The sequence below is a fragment of the Cetorhinus maximus genome, chromosome 29 (assembly GCF_964194155.1).
Source record: "Cetorhinus maximus chromosome 29, sCetMax3.hap1.1, whole genome shotgun sequence".
Lineage (NCBI taxonomy): Eukaryota > Metazoa > Chordata > Chondrichthyes > Lamniformes > Cetorhinidae > Cetorhinus > Cetorhinus maximus.
Window position 1 is genome coordinate 9,745,267 of NC_135907.1, and position 15,758 is coordinate 9,761,024.

Sequence of the window (15,758 nt, forward strand, 5' to 3'; positions counted from 1 at the left end):
CTAAGATAGATGGATCTGAGTATTTTCTAAATAGTGAGAAGCTAGAAACTGAGAAGGAGCAGGGATATTTAGGGGTCCAAGTACAGAAGTCACTTAAAGCTACAGGTACAAAAAATATTTAAAAAGGCTACTGGTATACTGGTGTATATCTCAAGGGGCAGGAATACAAAGGGGTGGAAGTTACAGGTCTGTTGTGCAAAGCTCTGGTTAGATCCCAACTGGAGTCATGCATTCACAGTTCTGAGCAACACACCTCAGGAAGGATATATCAGACAGGATGCAATGCAGATTTGCCAGAATGATATCGGGGTTATGTTACGGGGACAGATTGCATAGATTAGGCTTTTAGCCCCTTGAATATAGAAGATTAAGGGGTCACCTAATTGAGGTGTTTAAGATAATCATAGGATAGACAGCGAGAAACTATTTCCTCTAGAGGGGTAGTCCAGAACAAGGGGTCATAACCTTAAAATTAGAGCTAAGCTATTGAGGGGTGATGTCAGGAAGCATTTCTTCACACAAAGGGTAATAGGAATCTGGAACTCTCTCCCTTAAAAACCTGTTGAGGCTGGGGGCCGACTGAAAATTTCAAAACTGAAACAGATTTTTTGTTTGACAAGAGTATTAAGGGTCATGGAACCAAAGTTAAGATGTAAATCAGCCATGATCTAATTGAATGGCGGGACAAGCTTCAGGGGCTGAATGGCTTCCTAGAGTCACGACGTCAGGGCATGGGAAGCGGCCATTAGGTCTATCGCATCTATTCTCTCCGTACAGTAATCCAGTCAGTCCCATTCCCCTGCACTATCCTTGTCACCCTGCAAGTTTATTTCCCTCAAGTGCCCATCCAATTTCCTTTTGAAATCATTCATCGTCTCTACTTCCACCACCCTCGTAGGCCGTATGTTTCAGGTCATTACCACTCATTACGTAAAGAAAAGTTCTTCCTCACACCTCCCCTGCATGTCTGGCCCAAACCCTTAAATCTGTGTCCCTCAGTCCTAGTCCCATCAGCTAATGATTATGTTTCTAGTTTTAAGGAGTGTCTGCTGAACTCACCATTTTCACAGCTGCGCAACTTCTCCTCCAGTGCAACCCCACGATGTTCCAGTTCATCCAGGCTCTGCTCCAGGTGTTCCAACTCTCCTTGGATACTCTCCTCTGGAATGTACTGATCTGCGTGCACCTAAAAAATCCCAAGGGTCAGAGTTCGATGACTTTGATAGATTACAGACAGTTTTCAAAATTAATAGAATATATCAGGGTAGAAAAAGAGAAGTGAGAATCACCCTCAAAGTCCATATTCGAGGTACAGATTTAAGAGCACAGGTCCATGCTACTCAATCCCATTTGCCTTGGATCAGTTGGAGAGTTTGGCCATATTTTCAAATGGCTGCCAGGCACAGCGTTATGCAAAGCTGCTCCATTCTGAGGCGCAGGCAAATTTAACACCATCAAATGGTCCTGCTCAAATAACACTTCCTACTAGTTGATAAAGTGAAAAGCCAGTCTGAGTGTGATAACAGGTCTTTCTCTCTCACACACATGCACAGCACAGTGAGCTCACACACAAGGTACAATCAGCGAGTGTGAAAACAGCTCACACATACACAAACAGCACAACTGAATGTGACAACAGCTCACACTCAGGGCAAAGCGAGTGTGGTAACAGCTCTCTCACAATCAGTGAGTGTTATAACCAGGGAAAACTCTCTGGCTCTTCCTCACAATAGTAATTGGGATATTTGGTACAAAAACAAAGTACTGGAAATACTCAGCAGGTCCGGCAGCTTCTGCGGAGAGAGAAACAGAGTTAATGTTGGGAGTCGAATATGACTCTACTTCAGTTCTTTCTGTTTTTATTTCATATTTCCAGCATCTGCAGTATTTTTCTTTTATTAGATGGGACATTTGGTGTCCACTTGTGAAGTCTCATCCTACAGTGCAGCGGAGGCTCCCTCAGTACTGCACTGGAGTGCCAGTTTTGAATTTTGTGTTCCAGAACCAACAAGCTTCTGGTTCAGAGGAATGGCTGCAACAACTGAGCCACAGCTGACACCTAATGGACAGAGGCCATGAAGCGCCACTCCAGCTGGCTTCTCACAACCTCATTGATGAGGCTTGGGGGGCGAGTGGCCGATGAGGAACAATGGGGGGAAAACAAATGCAATTTCAGGTGTATCTATGCCACTTATCAATGTCAGTACAAGAGTACAAGACACAGGACTAACACGAATAGAACTTCGCAAGCGAGAACTCAAGAAACGTCAGTAGCTTTTGGTAGGCTGAGTTTGGTGACGTCACAACTGCAGAGGGTGCACTCCCCACACACAGGCAGTTCCAGTGCCTGTGACGTCACTGCCAGCAATATCCCAGGCAGCTGTCTGCGTCAAAAATGGCCCAGACCAAACTCAGCCAGAAAAGAATTACATTGTGAACTGGAAACTGAAAACAATGCTATATCCTCCTCTCTCAAAATAAACCTGCTTTCCTTTAAATTAAGCTGGTAACATTTAAGCAGAGTGTGTTTCAAATGATTAGCAGTGCTTTTCTGGTCTGATGAGAGACTGTATTTTGACAATTTAAATGGACAGTGTATTGCTTTACTCTGTATATAATCCATGTTGTACTTTTCCTGGGCAGTGTGTGGTGGGACAACATACAGGGCAATTTCTTCTGCGTCTAACTGGCACTGTAAGTTCAGGAGACGAGCGGGGGCTTGGGAAACGGGTGGAAAGTGGGGGCTGGGGAGAGGTGGGGCAAGCGGGGGCTGGGGAGAGGTGGGGCAAGCGGGGGCTGGGGAGAGGTGGGACAAGCGGGGGCTGGGGAGAGGTGGGGCAAGCGGGGGCTCGGGAGAGGTGGGGCAAGCGGGGGCTGGGGAGAGGTGGGGCAAGCGGGGGCTGGGGAGAGGTGGGGCAAGCGGGGGCTGGGGAGAGGTGGGGCAAGCGGGGGCTGGGGAGAGGTGGGGCAAGCGGGGGCTGGGGAGAGGTGGGGCAAGCGGGGGCTGGGGAGAGGTGGGGCAAGCAGGGGCTGGGGAGAGGTGGGGCCTGCGGGTCTCGGGAGAGGTGGGGCAAGTGGGGGCTGGGGAGAGGGACAGTGAATGAGAAGCTGCAAGCGGGAGGTGGTGAGCAGGAAGCGGCAAGCAGTGAGCGGAGGGTGTGAGGCAGGGATCGGGAGGCAGGTGGCAGCGAGTGGAGTTTATGAGGTGGGGAGCAGGATGCGAGGTGCCGTAGATGGGGAGTGGGAGGCAGGGAGGAGGTGAGTGAAGTTTATGAGATGGGGAGCGGGTGGCAGGGAGGAGGTGAGTGAAGTTTATGAAGTGGGGAGCGGGAGGCAGGTGGAGGCGAGTGCAGATTATGAGGTGGGGAGCGGGAGATGGGGAGCGGGAGGCAGGGAGGGGGTGGCTGAGAGTGGGAGGTGAGGGCTCAGGCAAACAGCAGACAGGATTATGCAACTGCAAACCAGTATTGTCACCAGCTGATATGCACACAATACTGATGTCAGGAGAAACTTTGCATGTGCTGGCAGACGGAGTGGGCGCCAAGTGCACATGCGCAACTGTTCCTGATCAGCATTATGCATTCGTGTTCTTGGTATTAGAAATGTAGATTCAGTGAAACTAAAAGGAGGTTAAACGCCTTACACTTACCTTGCGTTTAATTAATGGGAATCCATGACCAGGCGCTGGTGGACGAGCTGGTTTTGGTCCTTTCCGTGGTCGGGGTGGAGCAATTAGTCCAGCCGGACTGGATTTTCTATCGAATGGATTTTCTTTGCATGAAGACTGCAAAAAACAAAACAGTTTCACTTCCTGCACAAAGGCAGATCCCCAATTATAACCTGCTAAAGCTCTGTTAATTTTGGAACCGTTCAGAATTTGGGACGGTCAGAGAGCCATAGTGATAGGGATTCGATACTTAGGGCATTTCTGCAGCTGCAGACGAGACTCCAGGATGGTATGTTGCCTCCCTGGTGCTAAGGTCAAGGGTGTCACTAAGCAGTTGCAGAGCACACTGAGTGGGGAAGGATGAACAGCCAGTGGTTGCGGTCCATATCGGTACCAACGACATAAGCAGAAAGAGGGTGAGGTCTTGCAGGCAGATTTCAGGGAGCTTAGAGGTAGTAAGCTCTGGATCAATCCCGACACCACGTGCTACTGAACACAGAAAGGAGGACAGTGCAGATGGATGCATGGCTGGAAATATGGTGATGGAAATGAAGTTGTTAGATTCCTGGGGTACCGGGATTGGTTCTGGCGGAGGTGGGATCTGAACAAGCCAGGCAGGTTCCACATCAAAAGGGCTGGGACCAATAACCTTGCAGGGCATTTTGCCAGTGCTGTTGAGAAGGGTTTAAAATAGCTTAGCAGCGAGGTGGGAACCTAAGTGTAGATTCAGAATGCAGAGAATCTAAGTTGGAAATGTCAGGCAGAATGTTTGTATGCAAGTAGGGGAGTCAGAGAAAACAGAGGTTAGGAAATAGACAGCAAAGTTCCTTGATTAGTGGCATGTACTTCTATGCAAGAAATCTAGTGAGTAAGACAGGTGAGCTGAGGGCACAGACAGGCATTTGGACATCAAGCCTGATGTCATAGCTATTACTGTAATGTGGATTACAAAAAGGCAGGTACGGCAGCTCAATGTTCCTGGTTATTTTCAGATGCGATAGAGAGTGGGATAAAAAAAGGGGTTCACAATATTGATCAAAGAAACAATTTTCTTTGAACTGAGAAATAAAACAGGGAACAATCAAACTTTTGGGAATATACTACTACAGACCCCATAACAGTTGGAGGGAGATAGAAAAGCAATTATACGGGCAAATTGCTGCAAAGTGCAGAAACAACAGGGCAGGAACAGTGGGGGATTTTAACTACCCCAATATTAACTGGGATAAATTCAGTGTAAAATGTATCAAGGGCACAGAATTCTTAAAATATATTCAGGAGAATTCTTTTAGCCAGTATGTAGCAAGCCCAACAGGAGAAAGGGCAGTTCTGAATTTAGTTTTAAGGAATGAAGCTGGGCAGGTAGAAGGGGTAGCAATGGGAGAGCATTTTAGTGGTAACAATCACAATCACATTTAGTGTAGCAAGGGAAAAGGATAAAGAGAAGCCCAGAGTATGATTTTAAATTGGGGAAAGGAAAGTTTTGTTAAGCTGAGATGTGTTTTAGTAACATTGGACTGGAAACAGTTACTTGAAGGTAAATCAGTGTCAGAGCAGGGGGTGGTATTCGAGGAGATAATAAAGGTTCAGAATAAATATGCTTCCGCAAAGAAAAAGGATGGAAGTCCCAAAACTAGGCCCCACTGTATGTTAATAAGCAAACAGGGTAGGATAAGGCAAAAAAAGGGAAGCTTATGTCAGGTAAGGAGAGCTCAATGCTGCTGAGCCTGGAGGACTTTAGAAAGTGCAGGGGTGAAGTTAAAAAGAAAATTAGGAAAGCAAAGAGAGAACATGAAAAAATATTGACAAGTAAAATCAAGGAAGACCCAAAGATACTTCTAAAGCATGTAAAGAGTAAGAGGATGGTGGAGGGAAGAGCAGGATCAATTAAAGACCAGAAAGGTAACTTATATGGGAGATGGACGACGTGGGATGGGCCTTTATGAATACTTTACGCCTGTCTTCACAAAAGAGGGGACGATGCAGACACTGTAGTCAAGGAGCGTGAACTATTACATCATATAAACATAGTGAGAGGAGAAATATTAAGAGGTTCAGTATCTTTGAAAGTGGATAAATTGCCAGCCTGAATGAAATGTAACCCAGGCTGCTAAGAGAAGCAAGGGAAGAGATTCTGACCATTATTTTCCAATCCTCTCTGGCTACAGGCTGGAGGACTGCGGATCCTGTATCCTTATTTAAAAAGGGATAGCCTGAATAATTGTAATCGGTGGTGGTCAAATTAGTGGAAAGAATTCTAAGGGAACTCACCGCCTGAAAAAGTGTTAGAGGCAGAAACCCTCACTGCATTAAAAAAAAACTTAGTTTGCACTTGGGGTGCTGTAAGCTACAGGGCTATGGTGTAAGCCGGAAAGTGGGAATAGACAGGATAGCTCTTTTTCAGCTGGAACAGATGTAATGGGCTGAATGGCCTCCTTCTGTGTGGTAAATAGTCTATGTTCCTTTAGATTGGAAAATTGGCATAGCACTCCACCATTTAAGAAAGGTGACAGGAAGAAACCAGGAAATTAACCAGGAAGTTAGCTCAACATCTGTTATCAGGAAATTACTAGAGTGTATAACTAAGGCCAGAGTGCCTGAACTCCTCAGAAATTTTCAGTTGATCAGAAAGTGGCAATATGGATTTGTAAAGGGTAGGTCATGCCTGAGCAAGCTGACTGAATTTTTTTGAAGATGAGGCCAAAATAGTGGATAGGAAATAGCTATGGATGTTATTTTTATGGACTTCCAGAAGGCATTTGATAAAGTAACTCATAGCTAAAGTTCATGGATGCTCATGGAATTAGAGGCAAATTATTGGCCTGGTTAGGAAATTGGCTGAATGGCAGGAAACAGACAGTAGGGATAATGGGCAAGTACTCGGAATTGGCCGCATGTGACTAGTCATGTCCCACAAGGATCTGAGTTGGGGCCTCAACTAGTCACCATATTTACTAACAACTTGGATGATGGGATAGAAAGCCACTGATCCAAGTTTACCAATGGCACAAAGATGGACGGCACTGTAAGCAGTATAGATGGAAGCATAAAATTACAAAGAGATATTGACAGATTATTTGAATGGGTAAAATTATGGCAAATGGATTTCAATGCAGACAAATGTGAGACCATCTGCAATGGACCCAACATGGAAAGAAGAGTACTTTTTAAATGGCGAAGAGCTAGAAATGGAAGAAATGTCCATGTACATACATCATTAAAATGTCATGAACAGGAGCAGAAACTAATCCAAAAGGATAAAGGAATGTTGACCTTTAAATCAACAGGGCAAGAATACAAGAGGATAGCAGTCATGCTTCAGTTATACAAAGCCCTAGTTAGATCACATCAGGAGCATTTCTGGACACCACAGTGCAGCATAGGTTTACTGGAGTGATTTTTAAAAAAATCTTTCATGGGATGTGGGAGTTGTTGGCAAAGCCAACATTGGTTACCCATCCCTAATTGCCCTTGAACTGTGTCTTGCTGGGCCATTTCAGAGGGTAGTTAAGAATCAACCACATTGCTGTGGGTCTGGAGTCACATGTAGGCCAAACCAGATAAGGACAGCAGATTTCCTTCCCTAAAGGACATTAGTGAACCAGATGGGTTTTTACAACAATTGATGGTCACCATTACTGAGACTAGCTTTCAATTGCAGATTTATTAACTGAATTCAAAATCCACCATCTGCCAGGGTAGGATTTGAATCCATGTCTTCAGAACATTAGCTGGGTCTCTGGATTACCAGTCTAGTGACTACGCCACCGTCTCCCCTTGTTCTAGTCTCTCCCACAAAAGGGATCATCCTTTCAGCATCTACCCCTGTCAAAATCCCCTCAGGATCTTATATGTTTCAATCAGATCTCCTCTCACGCTTCTAAATTTCAATGGACACAGGTCCAGCCAGTCCAACTTGTCCTCACTGGATAGTCCCCCCGACCCAGGTACCAGTCAAGTATTTCCAGCACTTTGTTTTCATTTCAGATTTCCAGTATCTACAGTATTTTGCTTTTAATTCTAATTACTTCTTCATTTGTCCAACCTGCAATACAAGGTGCAAACATAGGTAGCACAGGAACTGGTGGTAAGATACTGAGAATAGGTCTAAATACTTGGAGCGCTGCTGTGACTGAAATGTCTTTCCTCCCAAGCTGCTTGACCAGGACATGCTTCACAATAGGCTGCGAGCTAAAACTGAGCTGGATAAATTGCAGGCAGACACAAGGGGTTAAGGGGAATTCTTGGAATGATGGGCAGGACACCCACCAACCAGTGCATTAAACTGTAAATAAATAACCTTTGTCTGATAGCTGCCTCGCACATAGGAAACCACTCTTTGCTGCTCCAAGAGGAAATCTACATAGAACACACCCTGACATTCCTGGTGACTTCTGTCCTGACAGAAGGAAATGCACAGTACTATATGCTTATCCAACACCATTATAACCTACCTTTGGCTGAAGGTCAGTGCTGGAGTGTTTTGGACTGTTTGTTTCAGGTGACGGATGAGCAGGTAACCTAGGACTACGGCTGGCGGGAGGTTTAGGTGGAAGTCTGTGATGACTGGGTGGTGTAGGACTCTCGGTAATCAAATGGGTATTCTCACTGGCTGCAAGACTCCCGCTGGCTAATGCTGGACTCTCGTGGGCTGGTGCAATACTCTCACTGGCCGCTGCTGGACTTCCGCTGGCTAATGCTGGACTCTCGTGGGCTGGTGCAATACTCTCGCTGGCCGCTGCTGGACTCCCGCTGGCTAATGCTGGACTCTCGTGGGCTGGTGCAATACTCTCACTGGCCGCTGCTGGACTCCCGCTGGCTAATGCTGGACTCTCGTGGGCTGGTGCAATACTCTCGCTGGCCACTGCTGGACTTCCGCTGGCTAATGCTGGACTCTCGTGGGCTGGTGCAATACTCTCGCTGGCCACTGCTGGACTCCCACTGGCTAATGCTGGACTCTCGTGGGCTGGTGCAATACTCTCGCTGGCCACTGCTGGACTCCCGCTGGCTAATGCTGGACTCTCGTGGGCTGGTGCAATACTCTCGCTGGCCACTGCCGGACTCCCACAAGCCGCTGCTGGACTGTTGTCTGCTGCCTCGGCTTCAAACCTTCTGTGCAGTTCGGGAGTGGACTTTGCAGAATTCCCTGAAATACTCTCCATGCTGAGGGATGGGGATGGGCTTGGGCTTGTTTCGGAGGCAGAATAATTGTAGGTCTGAAACTGGAGCGAGCGAGAGGCTGAAAAAGATGAATAACTCTGAAGTCTAAGTCCTCTAAGCTCAGGAATGAAATTAAAATTGGAAATGTATGCTCATTTTATTAAAGTCACTGTAATAAACACAAACCACTGATAAAGCTTTTAAAAGCAGTTCAACTAGAAAGAATAGAGCAAATGACATTCAATTGTTCATGTGTGCAGTTAACAAGATACGGAAGGTCTCTGCGGGAGGGCTTGTATCCATAATACTTTGTATTCCTTACAAAATCAAGGAATAAAATTAACCCTAGCTACATCCTGTAGGGGACACCAGAAGAAACAGCTTCATGATGCCAAAAAAATATAAAATTCAGTCATTGTTAGTTCCATTATTTTAAATCACAGTACATTTGACTCTAATATATACAGGTCGAGGAGTTAATTGGAATAGATCTGATCCAAAATCTAGTTCTCTGAGTAGCATCGCATTGACACCTTATTTCACCTTAGGATTATGATTCATATTATCAGTTATTGAACAGTATGGGGACACTCCTCAACTTAACCAGCACCATTATACCTGACAGAGTCGTGAAGGCAGACCTGAATGCAGTTTTGCTGAGAGCAATGTCACTTCAGAAATAACATTGGCCGTACACGAGCAGCCAAGCTAGTGGTGGAGGGCAAGTGACCCGATGGAATTTATTTAGATTTACTAAATGCTTTCAACAAAGTTCTTTGTGAGGGTGGCAGGGAAGGTAAAGGTTCCAGGAGTAATGACAAATTGTCTGATGGACTCAGAACTGACTCTGCAACACAAAACAGAGAAACAGGAAAATTGGAAATAATCCTGCTGGGGAAAGACCACCACAGTAGCCTGTCCTGGGCCCCTTATTACTTTTAATATTTCTGAATGATGTGAAATAGAGCAAGAATCAGAGAATGATACAGCACAGGAAGAGGCTACTTGGCAGGCTCTTGGGTACAGCTATGCAATTAATCCCACTCTCCTGCTTTTTTGCCATGGCCCTGCAAACTTTTTCCCTTTGAGTATTGTAAAAGTTACTATTGAAATGGCCTCTACCACCCTTCCAGGCCAGTGCATTCCAGATCATGGCGTGTGTAAAACAATGTTCCACGTTGTTCTGAGTTACCGCCCCTTCAGGGTTATTACGTTTGCTGATAACAAAGATCTATCTTTAGACAGATTTGGACAATTTTGTAGACAAGCTGCAGCAAACAGATTATAATAAAGTTTTTTTTTACTCGTTCATGAGACATGGACGTCGCCGGCTAGGCCAACATTTACCATCCCTAATTGCCCTTGTGAAGGTGGTGGTGAGCTGCCTTCTTGAACCGCTGCAGTCCATGTGGTGTAGGTACACCCACAGTGCTGTTGGGGGGGGGGGTGGGGGTGGAGTTCCAGGATTTTGACCCAGTCGACAGAATATGTTACAGTAAGAGTGGGATAATGGCGGACAGAAACAAGCTTCACTAACATTGTGCTGGTCAGTGGTGAGACCAGATCAGCGGTATATAAACATGTGGACCGTTGAGTATTCTTTATCCAAAATACTCGGGGCTGATTGCATTTCAGATAATTTTGGTTTCAGATACCACATATAAACTTACATTAAAGTAGCCTAACCCTAGGGTAGCTATAGTCTAAAGTAAATGAAATGGCCAAAAAAGTAAGATGTATCACTGAATACTAAATACAGGATACCTGAAAAAGTTTCTTTTTGACATGTTCACCGCAAAAATTGTATGGTAAACAGTGCAGACAAACAACTAGATTTCCCATGCTAAAGGTCGATGAGGTTCAAAATAAGTGCGGTTTTTGGATTAACTTATAAACAGTTCTTGACCTGTACATACATACATATATATATTACATATATATTAAGGCATAAAGGCGTATTAAACCATAAAGACACACATAAACCTTAACATCAGCTCATCAGACATGAAGACTGAGACAGATTGGAGGCTCCAGTTGATGGGGAGGACACATCGGGTTGCTTTTTGTGGATATTTATGTAGGTAGGAAGAATGTAAGGAATATACCTTTTTATTTCTGCTGGACTGTTGTAAAAAATATATTTTTATTTTCTATTGGACTGGGGATTAAAATTACAATGGCTGCAGGTTGAAAGACATGTCCACTGGAACAGGATGAGAGATATATACAATGTTGCAGTCCTGGAACAGAAAGTGTCATGAAAGACAGGATGGTGCCGGAAAGGAGTTCCGGACCAAGGGAGCTGCCTGGCAACAATGTTTTAATTGGCTCTTGATCAGGTGACCAGGTTTTGTGTGAGAAGCAGTGCAGTAGAATAGCTCCTAGCCTGAAAAGAACAAGACCTAAAACCTCTTCCTCCTGTGTGTGGAAGATTCTAGTAATTCCACAATATTAGCTAGCTGGCTTTTTCTTCTCATATCTCTAGAACCTGCTTTCTCTCTGAAAACCCCTGTCAAGAGGGAAAGGGGAAAATCACCGTCAGAGACATTGAAAGGCAAGTGCTCAACCAGTGAACTAAATACTGAAAGTGCTGGAAGACCACCTTGTGTCATCAACAAGAAGTGAAAGGAATTTGGAAGACATCGATCAAAATCAACTCATCGAATCCTGTTCTCCAGAATTGGTGCTATTGAACTGTTTTATTCCACCCTTAAAATCCATGTTTTTGTGTGTCTTGTATGTATATAGGGATTTAGGAAGGGGTAGAGTTTAGGTTATAGGGTTAGAAATGAACAGTTCATATTTTTTTCTTTTTGCCACTGGTTAACGACAGTTTGTTCAATAAACAGTTATTTACTTAAGTTTACAAACCTGGTGCTCGTATTCTGTTAACCTAAATGAAACAGTTATGTAGAATTGAGGCAATCTGGTGGTTTGATCAAACTTTTTTTGCATTTGTTGCGGCTCGGGGAACAGCGGGGCTTGATATTACAGCGCACTATCCCCAGTGAGACGTGACAAGAAGCTGTAATCAGACCCAGAGAAAGGAGGAAGCAGCAGCCTGAGCCGGGGCCTTGTATGCCACATGATGCAGGTGACATTACCAGTGCCCAAAATGTCTTAAAGGCCCCCAGGACGTGCTAACCTGGGCCTCTCCTGGTCTGACCTGGAATGGGAAGTCATTTCAAACAGCATCTTGCTACTCAGTTGTGGAAAGACTGTGCCTGGACAGAGATGGATATGCTTGAACTTCTTCTACAAACCGCAGCACCAGCTCCCTCTCCCAATAGTAAGGAAATACAGAGTATACAAAGATAAATACCTAACGGGAAAAGAGAGGTCATGTTATTAACAATAGATGACTTCTGTTTGGGATGCTCTTCAAACTCACATTGGACAAACACTCATCAATCATTGAGTACCAGTGTTGCTCTAGACATCTCTGTATGTGACGTGACATTAAATAATCAGGGAAAGATTGCTACTAAAGGTTAACTATCTCGATAGAACACAATCCCCCCCTTTAAACATTCTACAAACATCCAACTTGAAACCCCAGAGGACGAAAGAGCAGAAACTCAATGTCGGGCTCACCTGAGGGCGATGCATTCGGTACTCGGGGTGCAGGCCGCTTCTTGCTCCTTGGACTGTTGGTCAGCTGAATTCCATACCAGGGGTGGTTTGATCTGGGAGTAGTCTCTGTCGACGCTGCACTCTGCACTTTCTCAGACATATCGTTTGTTTCCTGTCCATCATCCACGTCAAACGGGTTTAGGGGTTGGGACTCTGCTGTCTCCTGTTGAGCGCTGCTGGGTTTGGCTGGTGCTCCAGGCCGGGGTGGCGCCGGCCTTCTCTTTGATTCAGAATTTACCAAAGTAATCCAAGGATGTTCCTTAGATTTGATGTCTCCTCCTTTCCTGTTTGAAACAAATAAAATGATCAGGTAATATGGCAACGACACTGCCTCCTTTCAAACCGATCTCACTTTCATTCCAGAGGCATACTATTACTGTCAGGGTTAGATAGATTCTTGACTAACAAGGAAGTCAAAGGGTATACAGGGGTAGTCAGGAAAGTGGAGTTGAGGCTACAATCAGATCAGCCATGGCAGGGCAGGCTCGAGGGGCCTACTCCTGCTCCTAATCTGTATGTTTGTATGTTGCTTTGTTAGACTTAATTTTTATAATTGCAGGGTGGTGGAGATAACAGGGTCAGAGCTCAGGACTCAAGGCAAAAATACCCAAACAACTTTCAAAACTAGTATGGCCACTGCGTAAAGTTACAAATGCTTCAGTTTGTAAGTAGCGGCATTATTTAGTGTGAAACTATAGAGCAAATCTGCACCTTAAAGTTGCATCCATTTCCTATCAAGATGTGTAAATACAAGTTTTGGATTAAGGGAATGATATTTTATGGAACACAATAGTCGATTGATTTTAGATTTCATTATGCTTTTGAGGTAGTGGTTACATTCTCTGCCATTTACAAGTCATTTAAGCCTTGTCTGTGCTTGTATTGGCATAGCAGGCTTTGAAATGATAAACCTCATTCAACAAGAGACTAAGATGACTGCTGGTAACTTGCAAGGTATGGGATTTTTATCCAAAGCTAACTGCTCAAAGCAACAAGTGTGTGATCACCAACAAACATTCCGCTGGGACTGCATTGGCCATCAAGCAAAGAAAGGGGGAGTGCTGGAGCGATGTAGTCTACATAATCTCCTTTGCTAAACAGCTTAATCTCAGGCAACCTCCAAACAATACCCATAGCTTCAAGGCCATTCTGAATTCCAAGTTTCTTTCAGTTGGGGAAGTGAAATGGAAGGAATGCCCTCCAGTTCTGGATATATCAGTAGAACTGCCAGGAAAAGGCAGCAAGAAGCAAGTTGTTTGGGTGGTGGCTTCCTCTTCCCTCATTGGTTGGTTGGCATGCAACCACTGACTGTGCTAAATCAAACAGGTGAAAGGAAGTCCATTTTTCCTCCTCACAACTTTTTTTAAACCCTAAAAGCACAAAGCACAACACTCAAAAAAATCTATAGGTTCATGATGTGGAATACTCCAAAGACTTGAAGAATAAAACCCCTGATCTGGGTGGATTCTACCTGTACATATTAAAAGCTAGAGAATAGACAGCAAAATCATTATTAGATATCTATGAAAATTCATTAAAGGGAATAATTCCAGTGGAATGGCGGACAGCTAATGTGGTTCCTATATTTTAAAAGGGAGATGGAACTATGGATCAGTTATAGTAGAACACTTGTGTGAGGAAAGATAGTGGGATCTTTACTCAAAGATGTAATAGAAAAACGTCTAGAAACCGAAAATACAATAGCATGAATTTCAAAAGAACTTCATGCTTGCTCAACCTTACTGAATTGATTTGAAGAACTAATAGAGTAGATAAGGGTAATGTCGTAGATACTTGGGCATTTTTTATTCCTTCATGGAGTGTGGGCTTTGCTGGCTAGGCCAGCATTTATTGCAATCGTTAATTGCCCTTGAGAAGGTGGTGGCAAGCTGCCTTCTTGAACTGCTGAAGACCATGTGGTATGCGTACACCCACAGTGCTGTTCCAGGAAAGTGAGTTCCAGGATTTTGACTCATGTTGTGACTCATGTTTCCTATGGTCTCCTGGAATTCATTTTTGTCACCTTCAGGATGGTTGGAGAAGGAATTTCACAGAATTCCTTTTTCCCTTGAATTGCTCTGGGGGCCTTGGGGAACATGATGCTTAATTGAAACACAACTGTAAGGAACCAGCCGGTCTTTTCCTGTCTAGTACATTCATACAGCCTGAAATGCCAAAGGAGGCCAGGCTTCAGGGAATACATTAGCTTGCTGAGCTGAGTGCCACTGGGGTAAGGATTTACCATGAACTGGCAGCAAGTCATGCCAGAGGCCTGCAGTGCTTCTGTTCTTAGCTGGGCTGGGGAAGACTGCTCTAGGTTTCTCTGACACACCGTTACACCTAGACAATACACAGAGGCTCTGCTGAGGCCAATTCCACATGGGTTTTGTACACAGTGTTCATCACTTTGCATCAAAAGGCAGATGCCCAGAGTCAATTTCATTCCCTTCTGTCTCCCTCACCCTACCTATGGGATTTCCACTTTCTTTGTAGCTGGACCAGATTGGTCCATCTCTATCAAAATCACGCAAAACAAGTGGCAGAATTTTTGGCAGCCAGTGTGAAACATGCACTGGAAGGCTCAGCACTGCCGGGGTGGGGGTGGGGGGTGGGCAAGCGCTGAGGTCTGTGCAGGGTGCAATGAAAGCTCCCTGAAGGCAGTGAGTTGCCTCAGGGAGCTGAAAATTTTTAAATACAAAAATAAAGATTTTGAAATTCTGAAAAAAATGTCCCCACATCAGATTCCCTCACGTGAATAGAGTCTAAGAATTCTGTCAAAACATTTTTATTTTAATTACTATCAAAAACCTCGTCCCGCCCGTGGATGAGGTTTCCTCAAAAATACGAAGGCCGCCTGGCCGATTCGCCCGCCCGCCAACCGTTACGGTTGGACGGGCAGTGAAAACTCTCCCTTAATGAATAAATTAATGGCCTTAATAGGCCTCTTAATTGTTGGCGGGTGCACTGCTGACTGTCGCACCCACCAGCCGACCGAAACATCGCACAAGTGCGCGATGGCGTCAGGATGCTCGCCCGACGTCATCGCGCACTATTTTACACCCGATCGTATCAGGCGCCCGCCCGCCTCCCCACCCGCGGGATGTAAAATTCTGCCCAAGGGGCAGCCTCCTACACCTTTTCCACCACCCTGTACAGGGTGCTTATTCTTCAAATGGACGCACTCTACAGTTATCCAGCAGAGAAACGGACACTGCACAAAATCCTTATGGGTAGGTTTGAATTTTAACACGGTGGACATCAAGACTATCGTAAACAAAAATATCTGCAGATGTCTCCA

At 44.9% G+C, this 15,758-nt stretch overlaps 1 protein-coding gene across 3 annotated transcripts in view; it reads right to left on the reverse strand.

Moving 5' to 3' along the window:
- The window catches only part of micall1a (MICAL-like 1a), an 80,736-nt gene that overhangs the window by 15,824 nt on the left and 49,154 nt on the right, over positions 1 to 15,758 (reverse strand). For all 3 annotated transcript variants that reach the window (XM_078532137.1, XM_078532136.1, XM_078532138.1), the window contains 4 exons: positions 12,422 to 12,744; positions 8,122 to 8,906; positions 3,650 to 3,784; positions 1,060 to 1,186 (listed from right to left, as the gene is read on the reverse strand). In XM_078532137.1, coding sequence (XP_078388263.1) covers positions 1,060 to 1,186; positions 3,650 to 3,784; positions 8,122 to 8,906; positions 12,422 to 12,744 — 1,370 coding nt within the window. The remainder of the gene's footprint in view (positions 1 to 1,059; positions 1,187 to 3,649; positions 3,785 to 8,121; positions 8,907 to 12,421; positions 12,745 to 15,758) is intronic.